We start from the raw sequence: 24,262 nt of genomic DNA on the forward strand, positions 1-24,262 counted from the left end.
CCAGTATCTAAGAAATACATGTTGTATGCATAAAATGAATGCGTTACATACATGTTTGGTATCCCACAGCATATGTGAGATAAATTCAATATGCAATTATGTGATATTTTTTACTATATTTGGTTAATTCTTTCATACCTTAGTACTCGATGGTAGGGATTCAAGTCTGTGACATCTGTTCTTGACTTACAGTCTGTGGCTTTTAGAAAATTACAAATGTTCATTTGCAAAAGCTACACGGCAAATGTATCGCATGTAATGTAAACATTGTGCAGCATCCTCGCTCTGTCAGCTCTGTTAACTAAATGCTGACACTAGATTTACAGAAAGCCTTGAAAATTACCCAAATCAAAGATACAGTTCTCTCCAAGCACTTACATTGTGCACTTCCATTCACCCTCATAAAAGAACATTTATTTGGACTACATACTTACAGAACTTTGATATAACAATTTTTTTCCAGAGAAAATGTTTCAAACAATGAAAAGTGTGGTGGTATCTATTCCTTCCCTTTTTTAATTTCTTCTTAGACATTTCTTTTTCTTCTTTCAAGAACTAATTATTGGAGACACCAGCTTTTACAACTGGCATTTTCATAATTTTGAATAAAAATTTTCACAAAATAATCTTGATTTTTCTGAAATGGAAATTAGGTGACATATATTGTGAATATATTCCAGTGGTTTCAAATGGCCTAACTGAACACAGACTATGCTGACGATTATTCCTTACTGCCAATATTCAATATCATAGTTAAGGGTGTATCTTTCAAGCTGATAGTGATTGTCCTGTGAGTTAGCAGCAGAGTATCATTACTGTTGATACAAGATATTAATAATTTCTTGTGTTGCTATATTGCTTTTATGATTGTCTCTATGAACTTGTCTCTTTAGGATTTAGTTCAGTGTTAATCAGAGAGGCAAAGCTAGGCAATTTCTGTCTTATACTTCTATTTGAAGAACAAGAAAAACTAGGAGAAAATCTTTTATATAGAAGCAAATAACACTACAGAAGCAAACTTTACCTTAGGTGAGCTAGTCCCCCTTGCATCCCTCTACAAGCAGCAGAAAGGCTCCTCTTGACAGTAATTCAGAGGATCTATGTGTCTCTTGACCACAGAGCAGGACTAGGGAGATTTCTCCCTAGAGTAAAGTTAAGCCTGTGGAAATGTCTCTCAAGTTTCTCTATTAGAAACAAATTCTGCTTTACGCCAGACTACAGTATTCAGTGCTGGTAAAATGTACGATGGACAATTACAGCATTGGCATTATCTGCCAGGGCTTGTCTAATTAATTGCAGGAATGAGAGGACATGTTGTCTTTTAAATTATTTTTTAAGAAGGAAAGTACTTAATCCCATTTTTGCCATTTGACTTGACGCAACACTAGATATAGGAAGTGATTCTATATTTTGTATACTGAATATATAATCCCATTCTCATTTCTCACTGTCAAAGATATCTAGTGATCTCATGTGGAAAGTTCAGAGTGCTGTGTCACGGTCAGTATATTTGGTTTCTTTGGAACTAGGCAACCCCAACTTAGTCTATTCCAAATAACAACATTTCTTATTAATAGGGTTCTTTTTACAGTATTGATAGTACTTGGCAGCAACGGAGAATTACGTGTGCTAGATGATGGCCTAGTTAATTGCGGAATTTGATTCTCCTTTATCTCCTGAGCTGACTTTCAAATTCTTACTCTTTTTACCTGAGAAACATTTTGCAAACATTAGAAACCAAACTGTGAAGGAACCCAGGATTTTTGTTCTCAGGTCTGGTAACAATCTCATGTCTTGCAAAGATCCTGAAGCTGTTCTGACTTTAGGGGCTTTTGAAAACATCTGTTAATGCACCTTATTAAAATAATCTCATCTGAAGACAAGACTGTAAGACCCAGTACAGATCTCTGAAGGTATCTGGAGAGCTCTCCATAATTTCACTGTGCTGTGGAGAAGACCACTAGACCCTTTAAGAGGGAAACTGTTTTCAGTCAGTATGAAAGTGTCTGTGATTCTGTTAAAAATGTCTCTTCCAGCCTCTCCTCTACTTTTTAAACTGCCAATTCTATGCTTGCTTCTCTCCTGATCACTGTGGTGACTTAATTTGTTCTTAAATTCAAACTGCAAGCTCCTCTAAGCATTTTTCAAAGCCTTTTGATATAGTTCCTTTCTCCCTCTAACGACTTCAGAATGAGCAGACAGATTTAGAAGTCCTTTTTCCTCTTCCCATGTGTCCTGGTTTCATCTAGTTAGTTGTCATCTGGGATTAAACCATGACACTGCTAGGAGTTTCAGAGAGAATGGAAGAAGGCAAGCAGAGGATCCTTCCTCCACAGTGCTAGAAGAGGGTTCCTTTCTCAGGCACTTCCAAACATGTGCCTTGTTGAACAGCCTGGCACAATGTTTATAAATGGATTTTCTGGGTTCATGACCTATTTCAAAAGAAGTGCTGGAAGCCAACACATTTTGTTCTGTCTTATCTGGGTACACTGGGCACCTGTTACAGAGAAGATTCTTCACCCAGGCCTCTCCACTGGGTAAATTTAAGCTTCTGTCCAGGTAAGAAAAGGTCTTGAATAAAAAGGAACAGCCCTGGGTGAATCCCATAGAAAGTAAGATGATATGCAGATAAGATCTTTGGTGTTTTCAAAATTATTATTCTTTTCTGAACATTCAAGCATGTTTATTCATATGACACTGTTAGTATTCCATAACTTTTAAGTGCCTCACATGACCAGATTGAAATTTAATTTTGAGTACATTTAAATAGATACCAATTATATTTTCCTATAACCATACAAGTTTGGGACAAAATTTTACCAACCATTTTACATGAAAGCATTATCTGCTTTTTAAAGTGCAAGAGAATGCATGAGAATCACCACCAGGTGTGTCTAAACTGTCAGCTATGCAGTTAAGAGGAATTAGTGTATAAATTTTTTTTCTTGACCATGAAAGTCAAACGATTCATATGTACCAAAGTATGTTTCTTAAACATACATAGAGCATTTTCCATGTCAGTTCCAGAGGCTGCAGTCTGCAAGAGTAGTGTAAGGACTGGGGATGCTGTTGGGCTGAAACTAGCTGAAATTCCTTCTACATTTCAGAGGTTTTGCATACACTGTAGGAGATTGGGCAGTGCTCTAAGAGAACAGAGAACAAGATACGTAAGATCTGTGAAACAGTAAGAGGTGAGATTTGATTATGTGGTTGTAGATAATTGTATTTTTACCACCTTGGAAACTTAGCACCATGCTCTCCTCCTCCTCCTCCCCTCAGCTTCCTAGCATTCACCAATAGCAAAAAAATCCCCATTCAGTTTGGCGCATGAAAATCTTGAAAGGACGCGGATGAGATTCCTATTAGGGTTTTGGAAATCTGCTGTCATCCCATCAGCCCACAGAAACACTCCAAAATACCATATTCTGGGGGAGAGAATGGAAAGTATCTAAAGCACCAAATGTGGCAGCTGGAAGCAATTTAAAAAAATACATAAGAGGGGTAGGCCAGTGTTATGAGGAGTAAGAGAGGCAGCTGGGAGATTTAAAATGGAAGGCCTGGGAGCAGCTGAAAGATGCCAACAGGCTGCTAGTGAGAACATCTGAGAGAAAACATGCCAAAATGATAAGAAAAACAGCTGGAGAAAAACAGTATTTCAAAGCCTCTGAAACAGAGATGGATATGCAAATTCTGCTAACTATTGAATGAGTAAATTAATTACAGTTTGGTTTTTTTCTGCTTTCATAAATTCCTCTTGTTTTCTCAAATGACCTCCTTCTGTAGAACCTGAAAGTGACCTTTTCTGCTGTGTCTTCCTCCTCTTGACCTTTTGGTTTTTGGTTTTTCCTCCACAGAAAATAGGTGTCTCTGAACAATCCTGTTCACTTGTTGATAGTATATTAAGCTAATGTTTTAACTGTTGATTTTTCTATTTCCTGACCTTATTAAGACTTTCCCTGCTTATCATTCTGAATGTGAAAACCTCTTGGTGGAACACCATTCTCTGTGAAGGAAATGCACAGGTAGCAGCTGATTCTAATAACTCCAAGTCTCACTCTGGGTAGGGCCTGTAAGATTTAGATGGCTTTGTATTGCAGAGGTCTAGCTGGAGGAGCTGACAGGCTTGAAGAGTCTGATGAACTGCCTCTAGAATTTGACAGGCTCTAAAACAAGTTTGTAATAAGAACGTGGTGACTTTGGGAAGTTAGCTATAAAAATACACAGTGGAGCAGATTTTCAAGATTTTATGCATTACAGTTGCAAATGTAATTTCTTATGTATTTTATTATACACGCAGCTCATCATTTACATCTGATTACATATTTGAATCTAGTCTAGGTGTGTGCATCAGTGATGTAAAGACATATGCCAATATCTGATAGAGTAGCATGTTCTCTACCTTTGAAATTGTATCTCTGCTGTTTTTCATCTGTGAAAGCAAGAGACAGTATATATGTACTTTTTCCCCCCATAGATCATAAGGAACAAAGAGCTTATGTGAAAAGAAGAGTACCGGAGAAGATCTTAATAGATTCTGTCCCATCAAAGATAGAAATACAGCAACATGAAAAGAGCAAACATGCTGTCTAGCTTCTCTGAAGCTGTTTGCTAATGACCTCCAATGAACTGGAAACTGCTAGAAAGCATAGTCTCAGCTTGAAACCTGAGAGAAGGAACAATAGCAGACTGAGAGAAGGATGCAAAGCAGGTGAGAGTGGAGATAGTCAATAATTATTTTACAACAACATAGCTGTAATTGGGCATCAAATTCTTGATACCTTTCATGCTACCTGACATACACTGTAGTGTCCAGGAAGAACAGCAGCAGTTTTGGAGGACATGAAAATAGATTCACAGAATAATAAAATAATAGAGAAAATTGAAAGGAAGAGAGGGTATAAAAATGCATAATAAAATATATGGATCATTTTTTGAAAGACGTCCGAATGATTACCACTTATGATTGCTAAAATATAATTCAATATGTAGCCTATAATAAATATTTTAAACAAGGAAAATAATAAGGTCAGGTCAAAATATTTACAATCTAGTCTGATAAAATACTAAATGAGACAGAAAGCACAGGTAGCACTTTCCCTTTTCCAGGGAAAGTTTTGCTTATCTGGGGTAGAGAAAAATACTTGGACTGAGTGAGAAGAAATGTTCATGGTGCAAATGAATTGTTTCTGAAGAAAGCATTTAAGTGAAATTTTCAGTCACCTGAAAGCCTGTATCTTTTAAAATAAGATCTATTGTTTTGGAAGCCTCTGATATGATATACCCCAAACAGGAACAATTAAACAAAAGCATAAACTTGCAAGAAATTCTACAAATAAGATGTAGTGTTGCACTTTTTATGCTTATGTAAATTTCATCTTCCCTTTTTCATTTTGTCCATGATTAGCAGTAGACAAAGCAATTTATTATTCTACATTCTGGTGTAAATACAGATGGCCTCTGCTTTAAAAAAAACCACAGCTTTATGAGAAATGAGTGCAGGTGCACTTATCTGAAAAGAAGTGAGATAGTGGATTTGAGAAATAATGGAGGAGGCACTGTCCAATTGTTTTTTTTTCAATGCATTGCCTTTGATAGTTGAAATAACTCTGCCTTCTACACATCCTGCTTTTCAGCCTGTAGCCTGAGAAGGTCTTTGTCAGTGGCTTTGCACCACCTTGTGACTCAGGAGAATTCCCCCCCAAGAAAGCTGCCCAGGTTCATGTAACTGTAAACCTTGAGAAAGAAGGAGGATTTCAGTTGCAGAAAGAAGAATGCCTTGGTCTGTGATATTTTTAGTTAAAATGAGGCAGTGGTGGAGAGACTGAAGCATGCACCTATAAATACAGAAGAGCTGCTACGAAATCTACAAACTAGAGATGTGCTTAGGCAGCTCCATTTAAATGGAGTGTGATAATTCCATTTGTAGTTGGCATGGGTCCCCAGTGTGATGCTCTTTGAGTGACCTTATTCAAAACTTACTGTTTCTCAAACAGTCCTGAGGAGGAGCGCTTTCTACCCCTCCTCAAGAATGAGAACAACATGAGAAATTTCACCACTGATAGTTGGTTCAAACTCTGGGAAATCAACTGAACATCGCTTGAATATTTCTTTTCCCCCTCCTCTTCTCTACACTAAGTCATTATCAGAAGATGACCCAAAGTTCATCACACACATGAACATGTTCCTGCCCCTTTCTTCCTTCTAGCATGTCACATTGAACAGCACAATTGTCCTTCCACTAAACCCACAAAGATGTTCGAGCAAGCCAATGCCTGGTAGGACACAGTGCTGCTCGGAGGGTTTATGTGCAGCTTGCTCTGCTCAACAACAAGGCTTTAATGAGTTGTACTCTGGGGTAGCCAAATGGTGTTCCAAATACAGGTAATCCTCTGAGTACCAGGATCAGGGAACAGTGCAGTAAAATAGTTCTTTTCTTGAGCTCATTGCTGAATTAGGAATTAAAAGTCAATTACTATCACTTAATCTTTTACCTGTATGACTGATGGAACCTGAGACTTTGCAGGTAACAATGCTTAGACTGAAAAACATCCCATTGAGAAACAATTTGTTTTCATGTTTGCATATATATATTTTGTCCTTAGGAGTCACCAAATGGGCAATAACTACCGTCGTTCTCGGCCAGTTAAGACCTGGAATATCTCCTCTTAGCATTTAAACTCCAGACAATTGTACCATCCTGATAATCACATTAAATAGCACAATAAATATTGAGAATCCATTGAAATATTTTGATGTTTGCAAGTAGTGGCACTTCCAGTACCACCGAGCAAACTGTACTTCTTACCCCTTTGGAGCAAACCTCTCTGGCCTCCAGCAGTTCTCTCAGGAAATATTCATGCAGATCTATTTACAGTCTGGGCCCTGGCTGGATATCAAGCTCATCTTGATTGTGTCCAAAGCTTGCTATTCTGTTCTCTCTGCAGTTAGCAACCAAGCTGTCCTGCTGAAACAAAGATCATTAATACAGTGTGGCTGCATTTCAAATAAACTATATCTAAAATCCAGTAGAGACAGTGCCTACTTCTCCCTAATACTACCATTCCCTGCTTTTAGGAAAGCCAGATTCCTTGAGGTTCCTCCACACACTGTTTGTATCTCTGCCAACCTATATTCTTAGAGAACTGCTGGCAAGCACTAGTCCCACTGTCGGGATCAGGCCAAGGCACTCCATACGGTTTGCATTATATTGATGACAAGACACAGGATCTTTGAAAACAGCTTCATGTGTTGAAATTCCAGTGGCCACCAAGGCCTTTTTTCCCCGGAAGACGCTACATTACTGTTTTGTTTGCCCTTTGACTAGCCTTTATTAAGCCAAATCAATGCATTTGCACAAAGAAAGCCTTTCAATTGTGGTGTGCCCTTCTCAGGTGCCCGCTTACCTGAGCTCCTGCAGCCATGTCAGGGGCAGCTCCATCTGACACCAGCCCTCTGAAGGCTGGTGGGCACACTTCTGTTTCCACACTCAGGCACAGTTCTCAGAGCTTTACATTAGATTCTGATTTCTTTTGGCAAGATCCCAGGTGTCGTTAGAATAGACAAGAGAATTGCTATTCTTGATAAGGTCAGAGGAAAACCAGTTTCAAGACACAAGAGTGTACATGAAACTGGTGACATTTGCAGAAGAGTAAAGCCCGGAGATCTCTTTACTCCCTCTTACATGAAAACCAGTATAAATGATGATGGCACTCAGGTTAGTGAAAGCATTCAGCTTACAGAAAATGAGAAAAGAGTTTCCTTGATAAAGTAGTTCTCTAATGGAAAAAAAAGCCAATATTGATGAAAATCAAGAAAGAATAATGCATGAACTTGCATTCTGTGATACATAAAACTTGGTTTATGAAGAACAGTTTTTCCTTAAACAATGTTCATAACATAAATTCATATAAAGGAATGCACACTACTCTGTAACTGTAATTGAAAAAGAAATTGTGAACATTCCTTATTGCACTAATGTATGACTTCCCATCTTCCAAGGCTAGGAAGAGAACATACTGGATAAAGAGAGCAGACCACTTTTAAGGTTCTTCGTTGCTAGTATGATGAAGAAATTACCTCATAATTGGGACTGTCCATCACTTGAAAAAGCTTTGGCCATACCTTGAAACAAAGCTAGTGCTTCAGCTTGGTTATGCTTGGGCTGTTCTTGCCCATTTACTTGTCCGCATAAAACACTATGGCTAAACTTGATGACTTTAAGATCTTTTCCTAACCTAAACAATTCTATGATTCCTAAATTGTCTGACTACCTTCGGTGGAAATAAGATTTTCCTCTAGACTTTCATTATTTCTATCTCCATTCAGAAATATTACCAGTGAACAAATTAGCAGATGAATTCCAGCGGTTTGAACAAACAGTCAGGGAATCCCAATTTTTGGCAACATCATGGTATCCACAGCCTTGAGCAAGTAATCAGTCCTTCCTTTGAAGCAGATGGAAAATGCACTGACGTGTTTCTGTTGAAAGCCATTCAGTTGTAATGGTTCTTGTCAGGAAAAAATAAGAACAATCTGCTCTGGTACTTGTAAATGCAGCGATATTTTGGTTTTAAACAATTTATGATTTCTTTAAAATAGTTTTTTTAAAAATAATTAAACCACAAAATGTTTTAAAAATTACCCTTTTTTTTTTTTTTCTGGGAGACAATTTCGTTTACTGCAGGGTTTTAAATTTTAGCTTATTTTTGTCATCACTACAAATCCCGACAACACCAACAACAAAAAGTACAAGTTTTTCACAGGGTGGCAAAATCCCTTGCCTGCATTTCTGGATAGAAATGTGTTTTGTTCTTCAAGTATGTGGTAAAGATCAATTCATGTCCTTGCAAGTGCAGTGACAAAACATTTTTAACAGCCTAATAACAGGTGATGGATTCACTGAGCTTTGCTTGTGACCTACCTCTGTCAGTTTTGGTATTTTGACATCTTTTTCTCTGGTTCAAATGGAGTCGACGTACTCTGAAGAAGGCGAGCTGCAGATGGAAAGAGCTCTTTTGTAAAGACTTTTCCAGATTTCATAAATTTTTTGGTGAAAGACTATGGGGTTTTCTTATCTTACCCAGTTTAAATCTTAAGTAGGAAGTGAGTTGGCACCTGCAAGAGTCTTTGCCCTGTAGAGAAGTGGGGGCACGTCACCCCCAATAGCCACCTCTAGAGAAGGGAGAAGAAGCAGCAGGCACAGTGAAGTCTAGTCCAAAGATTAACACAAGGGTACTGAGCTAAAGATTATATATTAATCTTAGAGACCTCTCACCAATTAATTTGGATAGGATCTTTTGACTTTCAGATGCTTGATGATGAAACAGTCATATTTATTTTCTCCTTATTCTTTGACAGTATGTCAAGCTTATTTTTTCTCATAATTTTACTCTGATCTTTGGAGGAAAAAAAAGTAACTGCAAACAAGCCCCCAAAGCCCAACTATTAGTCATAATAAATATTTTGTAAATTCACACATAAGCCTGCTATTTTCAAAGTCCTCAAAAATCTTTAGTTGCTGCTACTGTCTGGTGTTTTCTTGGTTTTCTTGGTTTTCCTAAATGAAGTATATGATAGTATCTTGAATCTGTTGCTTAGGATCATTATGCCCAGTAACATGGTGGCATGAATGTAATAAACCAGCTTAAAAGAGTATTTCACCATTGTTTTCAGGGATGAACAAAAAATGGCTGGATGTAAACTTATTGCATGGCTCCTGCAAGGTAATCTTACTAGTCAATAAGCTGTAATATTAAATGTATTGTAAGGCTGAGTGGTGTTCCTTTTCTGGCATTTTTCCATTCTTCCCATTCACATTTTGGTGATAATTACAAGGTCAAATTCTGTTATAATCCTCAGTTTTTACTTGCTCATAATATTTTCATTAAAAATTTCCTAAGTGCCTTAGATTTTTACAGTCAGATTTTGCCCAGAGACTGCTTTATTGCTAGTTTGAGGGAGTGTAACCTAATAGTTTGAAGTTCAAACACAAAAGTTAATGGCAATCTGAATACACTTATTACATGTTTATTTATAACAAAAACTTGGAAAATAAATTGAAATTGTACAGAAGACAATTCAATAACACGTGCAGGCTCTTGGTTCAGAATGGAATGCTTTTTCTCATAAGGTTTTGAGCATAACTAGGGAATTGCTCAGTTTAAAATGGCTCAGCATCTGCTGAAAAAGACTAAGAGGTGCTTTGAGTGGTTGCATCATTATTTTAATCCTACAATAGTCCTTTTACATGTTTGAAAAATCCAAGAAAAATTAGAATCAATGAACTCTAGTGCTGCCAAATTATGTTCTGTAGTTAATAGGAAAATACAAATATTATGAAAAATTACAATTCTGGCATACAAGTCATCAATGTAACCTTTTAAGGTATTACATCCTTTTTAGTCTACACATTCCTTAGCAATGGTTCCTTGTTTTGGCTTCTCCCTCCCTCTGTAAGGAACTCAGCATTGGTCACTTTTCAGTATAAAATCTCTTCTGAAGGTTTTGGAAACAGAACTGGAAATCGTATTGTGGGTATTTTCTTGCTGCTTGCATATATGCCATCTCTCAAGTAAAATGATAACATTTTCGCTGAGTATTCAGGTATATCACAATTGGATGCTGATATTTCTCAGTTGTTTTATTTTGGTCCTGATAATATGAATTATTGGTATTTCATGTATGTGACACGTTACCTAAGGTGTATTTTATGTACGAAGGTCTGTTCAGCTACTCATTTGTCAAAAAGAAGAGTCAGTGTTCACGTTGTATGCCTAAAGCTAGGTTTGCTAGCGGAGCTTGCACATTCACATTTTTGCTGATGTTACTCATTCTGTCAAGTTATAGAACCAGCATGCAACTGACCTTTATAAACTGAGTCATAAACTTTTATTCTGTTCCCATTGTGGCTTACCACAACACAGACCCCTCCAGGGCAGCAAGCATTCCCCTTCATGCCCTCCCCTGCGGTGTCTGTTACCTCCAGATGGAGGTAAGAGAAGGCCCAAGGACATTGTCAGGGGTGCATATCAGTAGGGAGAAGATGCTTTCTTCATCCTATATCAAATAAAAGGTTAGTGTACCATCACTGTGCTCTGCCTTCCTCTCAAAGGGACTTTTGGTTTTAATTCCTTCTTGATACCATGTCTTGTAGGCAAACCCCTTGGAGCAAGACCAGAGTAGGGAAATAGGAGAACAGAGCAGAAAATGGCGTTTGTTGTTTTCTACTCACCTCCCTGCTGGCTGTTTACACACTTCTTAGCAGAGAGCACTACAGTGCTCTCTGCAAGGTCACAGATCTTAAGGTCAGGTTGCAAAAGGCAGTTCAGCAACACTTCTCAGCAGCCAGGCTTTAAGCACTCATTAAGAACAGAACATGACAGCATCAGCCCAGGATGTTAGTGAGTGTACCAGTTCTGGGCAACTGAGTTTCATAATTGTCCACAGTGAAATGAAGTGAGACCCTAAGACCAGGAAAAATCTTTTCTATAATTTCAATTTCCCTGCTGCCTCTTTTGCAGATGAAAAAAGGACCCTTTTTGAGGATGAAAGAACAGCTCGAATTCTGCAGTCAAGCCTGTGCTTCTGCTGAAGTCACTGTAAGAGTGACAGCTGCAGTAATGAATTTCAGTATGAAGATTATATAAACATCCTCCCATTCCTCAAAGAACTGGCCAAGACTGTCATGTATTTCACACAGGCTTCTTTCAGACATCAGGTAGCAATTGCTTTTGGTCATTAGTGGCCTGGACTGATACTGAAATGTTAATTAGTCCTAAAGGTTACAAAACCATCATCAGCTGGATCTGAGCAGCTACTTCAATGCTTCCCAGTTCAAGTACTACATGCAGGAAGGTTTTGTGACCGTTAGGTTTTTAGTAACACTACTTTATGATTGTAGGAAGGGTTCAAGGACAAAAAAACTGTCAGGTGTGGAAGGGGATTGATTCAGGCACCTCTTGAAGAAGCTCAATCCACATACAGACCTGGTGGGCTGCACCCAAAGGTGTTGTCATTCTGAGGCTGCTCACTATCATCTCTGAAAGGTCATGGAGACTGGGGAGGTCTTCCGTGACTGCAGAAAGGCAGATGATGCACCCACCTTCAGAAAGTGTGTGAAGGACAATCTAGCAACCTATCAAACAATGATAGTGTGAGCAATCTTGGCAGAAATTTCTGGCCATGTGAAGGAGATGGTGGCGATTGGGAACAGCCAGCATGGATTTACAAAGGTAAATAATGCCAGACCAACTTAATTGCCTCTTGTGATGAGGTGACTTCATCTCTCAAGGAGGGGAAAGCAGACACTGTTGTCTACCTTGAGTTTAGCCAGGCTTTCCATGTAGTCTCTCACAGAATCCTTGTATCCAGCTTCAGATGGTCCAGTCTAGCTTGGCAAAAAACTAACTGAATCATTGGTCCAAAGGGCTTATGCTCTGTCCAGAGGCTGGTTACAGTGTTCCCTGTGGGTCTGTCTGGTCTTTATCAATGACTTAGAGGAAGAGATAGGATGCAGTACTGTCATTATACTTAATGGAGGGTAGGCTTGATATACTTGAGACCAGACCTGCCATTCAGAGGGATTTACACTTGCCAGAGGACTAGGTCAACAGGAACATCATGAAATTCAGTCAGGACAAATAGAGAGCTCTTTATCTCAGATGGACTGACCCCCAGGGCTTGGTTAGCAAGCTAAAAAGGACATGGGAGGCTTGGGGCAGGCTGAACAGGAGTCCATGGTAAACTCTGGCACCAGTGAAAGTGCATCAGACTGGATCAACAGGAGAACAGATGGCAGATCAAGGGAATTGATTATTCTGTTTTACTCAGCACTCATTAGACCACAGCTGGCATAGTGGGTTCTGTCTTGAGTCTCCCAGTACATGAAAGCTGCTGATAAATGTGAACAATTCCATTGGAGGGTCAGCAGGATGGCTGGAGGTTGAAGCATGAGAATTGTGAGGAGAGGCTGAGACACTGGGGTTTATTCAGCCTATGGAAGAGAACAGCAATTTTCCAGTTCCTAAGAGTAGGTTACTGAGAAGACAGGGCTGGGCTCTCTGCCAAAGAATGAGAGACGAAGGCTATAAATGAATAGGGGAGGTGCTGGCTAGATAGAAGGAGGAAAAAAAATGACACTTCGGGAATAATTAGCTAGTGGAACAGATTACCCAGAGGGGTTGTGCGGTCCCCACAAGGGGGATTTTAAGACCTGACTGGATAATGACATAAGCAACCTGGGACACCCCCAAAATCCCTTCCATTCTGAATTATTTTATGGTAACTCTCAGGATGGATCTTCTCCATCTTCTTTGTAGAATTTCCTCCATGTAACATAGTTCCTATCAGTCTATGTATTTGAAGTCCGTGTATATGCTGCCATTTGTCCCACAGACCAGGAAAACTATATAAAAGGTTGCCCCCCCGAGTTTTAACTAAACAAGATCTAAGACTATTTGAGCAAGAACAACACTAGACAAGATGAGACAATTTTTTTTATTGTTTTAGTATGAGTGAATAGATTAAGAGATCTGAAATGTTGTAAAGCAATATACATACTGAATAAATAATATGCACAGGAGAGTCATGTCTACATTATAACACTGGCTAGTATTCAGAATACTTCAAATAAATCCAGTGACATTGGATAAAGTCCATAAAAATGCTATCCTGTCTTCCCTTGTATGAAATTGTTCAAGTATAAAAAAAATCCAATACAGTGTAAAATATTAAATTCCATTTCAGTCAAGAATAAAAATTGCAAGTATTGTAGTTTCACAGGACAATGTAAAGCAGCATTTTCTAGCAAAGGGAAAAATAGTCAGTCTACATACAGATGAGTGAGAAAACGGCACTAATGTATTTGAGAGGTCTACATGAATTAACTAGTAGAGGGAAAAAGAATGAACTAGCAATGTTTTATGTAAAAACCTAAAAAAGTGTTAATTTAAGAGTACCCTCATACAGTGCACATACTAAAATTAAATAAATCCAAGTCAACATCCTTAGTTAATTAGGTTAATATTTAATATGCTACATCTAAGCCTACTAAATAATTTATACCATGAGATGAATACATAATTTTACAGTGTCACATCTAAAGTCGCTTTCTTCAGAGCGCAGCATAGTAAAACTTTCAAAATAAATATTTCTTTTTAAATAGCATAACAATTAAGGCACAGTATAAATCACATACCATTAACCCTTCAAGAACTGCAATCTTGGTAACAAAAAGTCGCCTTGTGTACTGTATGTTTGCTAATAAATACTTTAAATAGAATCCTGAAATAGATATTAAAATTGTACAAATGGTTTCAGAAAAGGAAATTCCCTTACAACAGTTCTTAAAGGTTTTAATTCTTTAGGCTTCTTCCTGCCTTTATTCACAAGTTACGAATAGATGCAATAAACAGAAAGAGAAGGCTGTTGTAGTAAAAGGGCTGATCCTATTTTAGAATCAGAATAGCTGACACCAGCAGTTAAAGTTTCCCAAAAGTGAAACGGGATGGGGCGAGGGATTAGGATGTGACAAGCTCATCACATGAGCACGAGTGATGTGTTCTGTCCAGAACTGTCTGTGTTATTGATTGTCTCTACAGCTGTTGCACCCCTTACTTCCACATCACTTGCTCCATAGTTCCACTCATCCAGAGGACAGAGAAGAAAATAACTTTGGTGCCTGTCCGCCATCTTACTATCCGGCCATCTTCCTTGGGTTGTTTGATGCCTGTGAGTGAGACAGTGAGAAGGTACTATCTCACGAAGACAACTTTTGAAAGCTAGAAAGGACAATCAATGCTTTAAGTTCATTTCCTCTTAAAATGGATAGAGATTACATATTGCTGACTCAGTTTTTTTCCCTGGTTCAAACTTTTCAAACACCATTTTCTTACTTATAAAAGGCAGTTTTGCTTCCCTGATACTGTAAAGAGTACACCTTTGCTTTTTTTGGTTCTTGTTTGTTTGTTTGAAAATATGAAGTCCCATTGCTACTCCTGCCACTCTTCCATGACAGTACAGTATTTTCCCCCCCATTTTCTTCTGCCTTGATACTTGAAACTAGACATGCCGCACTACCCCTCCCTTCTAACAACACGATTTGGATGCATACTGTATGAAAACAGTGGAATAAAAGTCTTTAGTTTCGCAATAGCATCGCTTTCCTTAAAGCTCCTTTAGTTAATATCAATTGTCTCTGTTAACTACTTATACTGGAAGGCTGAAGAGAGGAAGAGAAAGAGCGAGCTTCCTTCAGGAGTCCATCTGCTATTGCATGCGGTCTGTCTGCAGCTGTTGGGGCTGGTACTGGCCAAAAGCCGCAGCGGCTGCCGCGGCGGTCCCGGGCGCTGCCGCGGTGATGGGCTGCTGCACCGCGTAGCCATAGCCCCCCGCTGCCACGTATCCAGCAGCGGCAGCCGGAGAGGCGGCGTACGGGTACTGCTCATAGGCGGCTGCGGCGGCCGAGTACTGGGCATACGCAGCTCCGGTGTAATCGATGTAGGGCGTAGTGGAAGCAGCGGCTGCTGCAGGCTGGACGTGGGGAATTACCACTCCGGGCTGCACAAAAGCCTGTGGATAGACATAGTGAGCGGGTATCCTGTTGAAAGATGGGAGAGGGAGTTGAAGTTGGTACGCGAGTCAGCGCCTAAGCGTCACATCCATACTCCGAACTAAAACAAACTCAATTTAGTTGTTGTTATGTGCATAGGGTTGCCACAATAACTAGACTCAATGGGCCAACTGTCAGCTCACTGGCCCGAAGAGATGCATCGCTCCAAAGCACAGCGTTATAGCTGAGTTGAATCAGAGTGTTCAGTGTTGCTTCAGGATAGTGTCTTTAATGCCATGAAAGTCTTCAGAAGAGCCAGCATTACTGATGTCGGTTTTAGGACAACTCTGAAGAACTAAGCTTGATTATTTCATCTGGAAAATTGCAGTACTGGTTTTTCAAATCACCTGTAAGTCATCTTTATTACCCTGCTTCTCTCTTAACTACTTGAGTCTTAGTAAAATTATTTCCTGCAATGCTTTTATTAGTAGTAACTGAGCAGTTTGACAGTATCACTATAATGAATTTGACAATAGCCAGTAAGGCAACAAAATGGTTGAACCCTGACTTTATGTAAAGACTTTCCAGGGAGCAGGGGAGTGTATTGTGGCAACCCTACTTAAGTTGCTATGCAGACTCAGCACACATTAATTTCTCTGCAACCTCAGTCACCCTTATTAAAAATAAGAAAAAAAAACCAACACAGGCGACAAAGGAGTTTAAATAGAGTTCACAAGTGTGGTAAACACAGCAAGAATCACACTTTCCAAACGAACGATAGTGCAGCTCACTCCGTCACAAGAGGGAAGCTACCATTGAGGGGAAGCTACATAGATGCTATTAAAATCCATAACAGTGACTCCTAAGTACATGTGCATCACACTTTTATAAAAATTTGTAAGGACACAAGGGTCAAACCTGTTTGATTATCAGGTCACTGATGTCCTGTTTTGTGCCAGCTTGTTTATTTCTATGCAAGACATACAGCATAGAGTTTTTTGGGAGGTGGGCATAAGATTAAGTCTAAATAGATCTGGTGCTTAACAAAAGCAAAAAACCCATAAATTTACAGCTTAAGAAACAGCCATTCTGAACAGACCAATACACAATTTCCCATCTTCTTCACAAAACTTGCTTCCTTGTCTTATTTATTTAGCCCTTCAGTTTTGAAAATTGGTCATATCATTGTCTTAGCACACAAATCTACATACAAGTTAATCTCATAGCTGTATTTTATCATATAATATGATTTAAAAATATATATATATATACTCAATATAAATCTCATTTTACATTCATAACTCTGTCTTGCATCTGGATTTCCGGAGAAGTCCTACATATATGTATCTCCTTTCCAGTCAATGAATCTTTATAAATCCATGAAAAACCACTTGTGCAGATTTACTACTATTTCATACTGAACTTTTGAGACAACTCTAAACACTGCACCAACCTTTTAGCATACTTTAAGCACAGATGCAAATCGTGATGCTAAAAACTGTCCTCTTTTCTCCAAATTCCAGATCTAATTGAAAGGGTTTATTGAGGGTTTTTTTGTTTGATTTTTAAAATAACTTTAAGACGTACTTAAATGGTCAACAAGGAAACGTTTCAATCAGAAGGGACACTGTCAACTGGAATCATAGCAAAACATAGTTTAAAATAAGTGATAAGCTTTAGAACAGCTTAGTTTTCTTTTTAAGAAAAAAAGAGCTCAGTTGATTGTATAAGGAATATTAGCAGATAGAAATGTTCAGCTGTCGTGTTTAAGACACGAACACCACAATCATAAAAACCCAACATGTCAATGAAATTATTTTTCTACTGTGTGGAAAAAGGAAAAATAATTAAAAAAAAAAGAGCGATAAATAGGGAGGGATTGGGAAGGGAAAGAAAACAGAAAACAAAACCATAAGTTGGGTTTTTAACACTCACCTAATTTATGAAGTGATTAGCCAGAAGTGCATTTGAAGCATACTTAAGCTGGCTCTGTGCATTTAAATATACATCATTACCTGAGCTCTCCATAGAAAATGGATGAGCATACACAAGCCTTTTGTATTGGTCACCAACCAAGTACAATCCTAATAAAAATAACACCATGGTTTTTAAGTATTAAGGAAAGAGATATAAAACCAAATTTGAAGTCACCAAGAACAACTTCTGCAGCACATCGAAGGAATCTTTACATACAATACTTATGAAAGAGAGTAATTCTAACAGAAGAGACAGTAAGTAAGCTTATCAGACTGTTTGTGTTGACTTGAAACGACATTACTAAGATTTTCTGAAGACATTAGGACACTGCCACCTCCATGAACAAGACAGAAAGATACATGTGCTTCCACTTAAACTCTTGTGACTTGTTTTATTTAAGCCAAGAAACTAACAGGTGGTGAAGTTATGAAACATTATCTGTTTGCCACATCTTACTCTACAATAAACATAAACCCTGTGCAGGCTCCTCTCCACCATGCCATTTCACACATGATGACTGACAGCATAAGCTGCAGTGGGGCTATTTTTGATCATCTGTCATGCTACAACTGTTTTGAGTCGAGTAAAATGGCTTTATATGGCCAAAGTAAATTTCTACCTACTGCAGAGGCCAGGACATGAAGATCTCAGCCATTCAGAACCCAACTGCTTTTCAAAAGCTGAAAAAGCAATTCCCAGTTACACTGGAAATCCTTAGTATCCTTAATTTTAAATAAAAAGCTGCTGCTTTACTTTTGAGAGTACTAGTGTGAGAAATGCACATGATTTAAGCTCTCTTTCCTAGCAGTAGATCTTATTTTGGAATGTCTATTTACTGTTTTACATTTCTGCAATAAAAAAAGGGGGAAGGTGTGCTTAACTTTAGCAGTAACTGCAGCTTTGAGATATTCAAAATTCAATGACATATACCCCTGCCACATGCCTTAAGACCTTCATTGTTGTTATAACAGAAGATTTGTGTTTAACTAAGACCTCCAAAATAATCCTATAAGCAATAATAAAGTGAATGCTAATTGTTTCAAAGGAAAGAAGGGACTTTTTAGACTAATGCAGAGAGCTGTGAAATATAGAAATTCAGCAGTAGTAGCACATCTTTGACTCACAGCATTACATTCTTGTGAAAGTATATATTTAACTTGGAACAAAATGTTTTGCTTTGGCCATGGTATGGCATTGTCTGGTTTTGAAGGCATAATTAAAGAGTAGATTTTCAGCAACAAACAGCTTTCCTTTTAACAAAAATAGGTTACCTAAATATTAAGACATACAAGACCCTTACTGTGCTTCCTTTTCTCTGATAACCATAAGGAGGACATAGCAGGCTAACTTTTGACTGTTTTGGCTTCATTCCCTCTTTTCAGATTATCCAAAGTCTAGTATTATACAAGTCATTTGATCACAAACTTGAGAGGGGGCTTTTCCTTCTCTCTTTAAAAAGGCAGAATTGCCTAACTCTTGGAATATCAGGCAGGTAGTATCAGCTAACCATTTGATCATTAACTAGTAATTTTGGATTTAACTCTGGTCTTACTGAAAACAGTGGGAATGTTTTCATTTTGATTGAAGCACAAGTTTTAGACAGGAAGGAAAGGAATAGAAAATCTCTGCAACAGTTATGTCCTACACCAATACCTCTGTATAATCCCAAATTTTCCCACCAATATGAAAATAGAAATTCCATAAGCAAACCAAGAAAAGTTATCTTAGGAAGCAAAGTCATCTTCCCCCTCCATAAATTCCTGTTGAATTCAGAGATAATATTTTAATAAACAATCCTGAAAACAAAGCTTTATAAATAACCAGTCCTGTGATCAAACAGCTTTATGAAACACACCAACAGTAAGATAGATGCTGAATGCAAAAAGTAGGAAGAAATGTTATTTGGTGGATGAACTGATCTCCTCAGCACTGAATAAAGAAAAGTTCCCTGACTTTTCAAAGTGCATCATGCATTGAAGCTAATCTAGTTTCTGTCTCCTTCCACCACAATAATGTTGTACTTAAGTCAGAATATTGAACTTCTGCATTTTCTCAGTAAAAGCAATGTAATGTAATCCAATTATTTTCAGTTTTTTATTTGATAGCTGGGAAAGCATATGTTGTGGATGCCCCAGCCCTGGATGTATTCAAGGCCGGGCCAGATGGAGCAACAAGGTCTAATGAAAGGTGTCCCTGTCCACAGCAACGGGGTTGGAACTAAACAATCTTTAAAGTCCCTTCCAACCCAGGCCATTCTATGATTCTACAACACTGCTGACCATACCAAAATGCAGCAGTACCTTGCTAATTTGCACTCTGTTAGGAAAAGAGCCAACAAAACAAAACACAACCACAAAACATTTGAAGCTTTTGTGTATGGATTAGCAGAGTATTTATAGTGAATCACCACTACAACCGATTTTACGCAGCGTATTAGTAAAGTGTACTTAAAAAGTGAAAGCTCTAAGAGTGAACTCCTAACAGAAGTAGATTCGAGTAAGCACTGAAACATCCCCTCTTACTGTCGTGGAATATTGTGAATGAAGATGTTCATTCATCCTAGTGAATGCTGTTCTTAATCTCAACTACATACTTTAGAAAAGGTACAGGTCACTGGAAATTCTGAGAAGGAAGCAGGATTAGTAATCTCCGTTGTTTGCACATCATAAAAGAAAGGCAAGACCCAAGGATCAAAAATGACCAATTTCATATATACATGACCCTACGACCAACACTTCTCCAGACTTATGTCCAGTGCATTAGAAATAAAACCCTATTCGTTCTGCTGGAAGGATTTCCCTGGCCTACACGTGGTTTACATGATCTGGGTAAGTAAAGCAAGAAAAGAGCCCTACATTTGCACAGTCCTTTAAGCAAGGGATTGCCACAGGTCCTCCTTTTCTGTTGTGCTCAGCAAATACTCAGTCTCTCCACAGCTGATCCCTGTGCAATCCACTTGTTCCTCTTTGCAACAAGTACTTGAACTGCTCTGGAGACAAGGCGTTCTGCCTCCTGCCTACCTTAGCACAGGCATCATAAACTGATCATGGCATACGCATTGTCATCTCCTCACACTTCAAAGAAGTGAGCAAAATATAGTAGAGGATAATCATGAGAAGGAAAAAAAACTACAAAGTTTGTTAGAGTCTCCCCACTCTCAGAAGAATCAACACTCTCTTTTAAAATTACATGAAATTTCTAAGAAAACTTTTTCCTGTGGTTTTCAGGATAGGAACTAGTTCTTACCATTTTGACAAATCAAACTATTGATAAGCTATTGGTGCTTAATAATGGATAGGTAAGATAATCTCAAGCTATTCTAATCAAATAAACATTTGTGACACAGTTTCCCTACTTTATTGTTAGCTTAGCAAAATGCACTATTTTGCAATGGGTTTCTCAGTCAGTGTGCATTAGTGAAGTGACACTCTGGAAAACTTAATGCAGACTTCACCTCCTAATTATATGCCTATAGGAAGCAAGAGTTAGATCTACTTAGGAATAGTACACTCAAGTACAGGAGAAATGCGCTAGATATTAAAGAAGGATTGAAGGAAAAACTCTTCAAATTAGAAAGCCCAAATGGACGCACATCGTTAATAGGGAGCTCCACACCCCTCCCGAGAACAAAGCCCCCCAAAAATTATGAACATGCAAGCAATACGTTGATTTACTTAAAAATCAAGAAGTCACACAATTTAGCACTCACTACAAAATATGGTTAAAAAAAGTCACAGGCTACAGCTTGAAAGCAAGGAAAAAAAAAAAGGCCCTTTGCTCCCCATGGCAAAGTCACTCCTCAACAACAAAACCAAAATTAAAAAGACCCCCCCAAAAAACTTTCACTACAGCTCTTTGAAATAAATAAAAGCACACAGTTTAGCTATCAACACCACTTCATTACTGTAATAAATAAAAAAAAGCACACGGAGGTCTATTGACTATATGAAGAAAAACATACATGCATCGTTAATCACCATTTTAGCTTGTTTGTGTTTGAGTCTACTGGTTACAGAGTTTAATTCCAAACAGAACTATTCCACCTCTTATCATCATATCCTTCTGATCAGTTATCTTAACTGTAAACGATCCCTGTCAGATTAGAAAGAGATAAATAACATTGAGTCAAGCTGAAAAAAGAGAAATGGGGCACAGCAATCTTGCATCAAGTCATACCTCCTTGTTTTTTTATAGAGTCATATGGGACTGGACTGCTTAGTCGGAAGGGCCACGTCCCACACAACTTGACTCAGCTGCGGCATTTAGAACATGACCGACAAGGTGAGTGCATTTACGGGTATATATTTATAAATCTGAGAACTTCAGCACTGCTGGCCAGTTTTAAGGATGCTACTGCAAGAGGCCTTCAACGATCATACTTTTTCTTTCCTTTTAAAAAAAAAAAAAGAGATTTTTTTCTCCCCTGTTTGAGGTCCCATTGAACAGACTTACCCGAAAGGTCTCTGTATGAGAGCTGGATGAAGCTGCTGGACACCAAAGGCAAAACCTACCAACAAAAACACATCACATTCTCTGTATGGGTGTTCTTTTGGCCATTTATTTATGCTATGTACATATACACACGCACACAAATGCAGAGCAAGAGCCTTCACCAACAGCCTCCAGGAACAACGTCTGAAAGGCTGTAGAACCAAAAATTAGAAAGCAAAATGTATCAGTCCACACGCACGCACGCACACACACACACACACACAGAACTTAAACCAGTAAAGTGCACACTTTCCTAGAGATGTTTAGGAGAACAACTTTTTCTAAACAAGCACAGGTTTTCATTCACATTTCACTCTGTGCCCCATTCCGGTCCCTAACTTTTACCTCCGAAGGCTTATATGGTATTTCCTATTCATCAGTGTATTTGTGTACTTTCTAGAGACTTAAAATTTGAGCCATCTCTGCTCATGAGGTCTTAGCATTGGGGGGTCAAATCCCGACTTCAGTTCTTCAAACACCCAAACATAAACCCTGTCTTTCCTTGGCAGGCACTTAATTACTCAGACAAGTGTTCCTTGAGCTAAACATGGGGGAACTCAGAGCAGCTTCCTTTAGAGCACAAATTGCTCACACTCCACACTCCTCTCGCTCTTACTGCAAAGCAGCAGTTTAGGAAGAGCTAGGACATCAGATTGGCTCAGATGTGGTCTTAGGAAGAGCCATTTCATTTTAAAGTCTGCATAATAGCTCCCATCTGTTTGAAGAGTTTGCATTAAGATACTGTTTGTATTAATAAGACCGCACACATTGGAAGCAATTCATTCCTAGGCCAATCTTACCCTGCAACGATACTGTAAATGGTCAGCGCCACCACATTCCCAGCAGCAGGAATAACCAATGAAGTGTTTGAGCTGTGGAAGTCTTCCTGGGGAACTGCAGATACTTTATCTCTGATTGCTTTTGGTTTTTAAATAAGGCACACGTATAAAATAGCCAAAAAGTTACTACACGCTGCATTTAAAAGTCCAAACCAAAGCACGCCCAACTGTGCATGTACTTCAGAAACGTGGAGGGCGGCACTACCTTTCGTAAAGTTTTGCTCTTCAGAAACCTGAGGTACGGAGAGAAAAGCCATTCGGGGTCGCTTCCTCACCTGGCTGCATTATCCGCGGCTTGGCACCCAGGTACGCCAGGTTCACGTTGGCTTTCCTGCCATCGATGATGGGGTTGGGGTCCTTACAAGCCCTTTCGGCAGCAGCTCTGTCAGCCATGGTGACCTTAAGGGGCGATGCTGCGCATTAGATCCCTTTCCGCGGGGAAGGAGAAGCCTCTCGCCCACAGCAGCAGCGACTCGGTTGCCCCCCGGGGCGGCCAGGGGGGTCCCCATCCGGACCCCGGCCCCGGCCCGCCCGCCTTGCGGAGCGGGGCTCCGGGCGCCGCGGCGGGCGCAGGGCGGAGGGCGCGGGCCGAGCTCCGCCGCCGGCAGATAAACCCCGGCGCGGCCGTATCAGCGAGCAACAGGCGCGCTGGCGGCGCTGCGAGGAATTGGGCAATTCCCCCCCTCAATCTCCTTTTTCAGTAATACCCCCCTCCCGCCTCTATCCAAACTCTCCAGCAGGGAGAGGGGGAAAAAAAAAAAAAAGAAAAGAAAAAAAACCAGAAAAGCAAAAAGCCGGACGCCCGGCACCCCCCCTCCCGCCCCCCGAGCTCTTACAGCGTCCCCCGCGGAAGATTCCCCGCGATGCCCCCGCCACCGCCCACCTGCCCCCGCCGCCCCCCGCCCTGCCCCGCGCCCCGGCACTTACAAAGCCGTATCCCCGGGACTTGCCCGTCTGCCGGTCGGTGATGACCACCGCCTCCTCGATGTCCCCGAAGACCTCGAAGTACTTGCGCAGGCTGGAGTCGGTGGTGTGGTAGGGCAAGCCCCCGACGAAGATCTTGGTGTAAGTGGTGTCCTTCTGCGTCGTGTGCATCTTCCGCCCGGCCCTGCGCGCCGCGCCGCGATCTGCACCCACGCGTGGCCGCCGGGGCGTGCGGGTGCTGGGCGGCGAGACCCGCTTCCAGACTCAGCCCCGCTCTTTTTTTGCCTTTTTATTATTTTTTTTCTCCTCTCTTCCCCCGCCCCCCCGTTTTCCCCCCGCCACCCAGCTACAATGCAATTCCCTTTTGCCTTTGCAGACCCAGCTTCTTCCTCCTCTTTCACGAGCGGAGCCCCGCAGCCTCCGGCGGTTTTGAGGTAGGTATCGGCGAAAGGAGAAGGGGAGGCCGGGCAGCAGCCAGCCTGGC

General features: G+C 39.9%; 1 protein-coding gene and 2 long non-coding RNA genes across 4 annotated transcripts in view; 2 read left to right on the forward strand and 1 right to left on the reverse strand.

Moving 5' to 3' along the window:
* Window positions 1-24,262, forward strand: part of LOC135419057 (uncharacterized) — a 39,322-nt gene extending 15,060 nt beyond the window's left edge. For both annotated transcript variants that reach the window (XR_010432812.1, XR_010432811.1), the window contains 2 exons: window positions 21,719-21,805; window positions 24,155-24,262. This is a non-coding gene — a long non-coding RNA (uncharacterized LOC135419057). The remainder of the gene's footprint in view (window positions 1-21,718; window positions 21,806-24,154) is intronic.
* On the forward strand, window positions 886-14,217 carry LOC135419066 (uncharacterized). The gene is made up of 2 exons (XR_010432814.1): window positions 886-4,708; window positions 9,673-14,217. It is a non-coding gene; the product is annotated as an uncharacterized LOC135419066 (long non-coding RNA).
* RBM24 (RNA binding motif protein 24) lies at window positions 13,481-24,157 on the reverse strand. The gene is made up of 4 exons (XM_064665140.1): window positions 23,782-24,157; window positions 23,130-23,253; window positions 21,977-22,031; window positions 13,481-15,595 (listed from the first exon to the last, which is right to left on the reverse strand). The coding sequence occupies exons 1-4, from the start codon at window positions 23,947-23,949 to the stop codon at window positions 15,265-15,267; spliced, it is 678 nt and encodes a 225-aa protein (XP_064521210.1). The 5' UTR covers window positions 23,950-24,157; the 3' UTR covers window positions 13,481-15,264.

Source organism: Pseudopipra pipra, chromosome 1 (genome assembly GCF_036250125.1).
Source record: "Pseudopipra pipra isolate bDixPip1 chromosome 1, bDixPip1.hap1, whole genome shotgun sequence".
Lineage (NCBI taxonomy): Eukaryota > Metazoa > Chordata > Aves > Passeriformes > Pipridae > Pseudopipra > Pseudopipra pipra.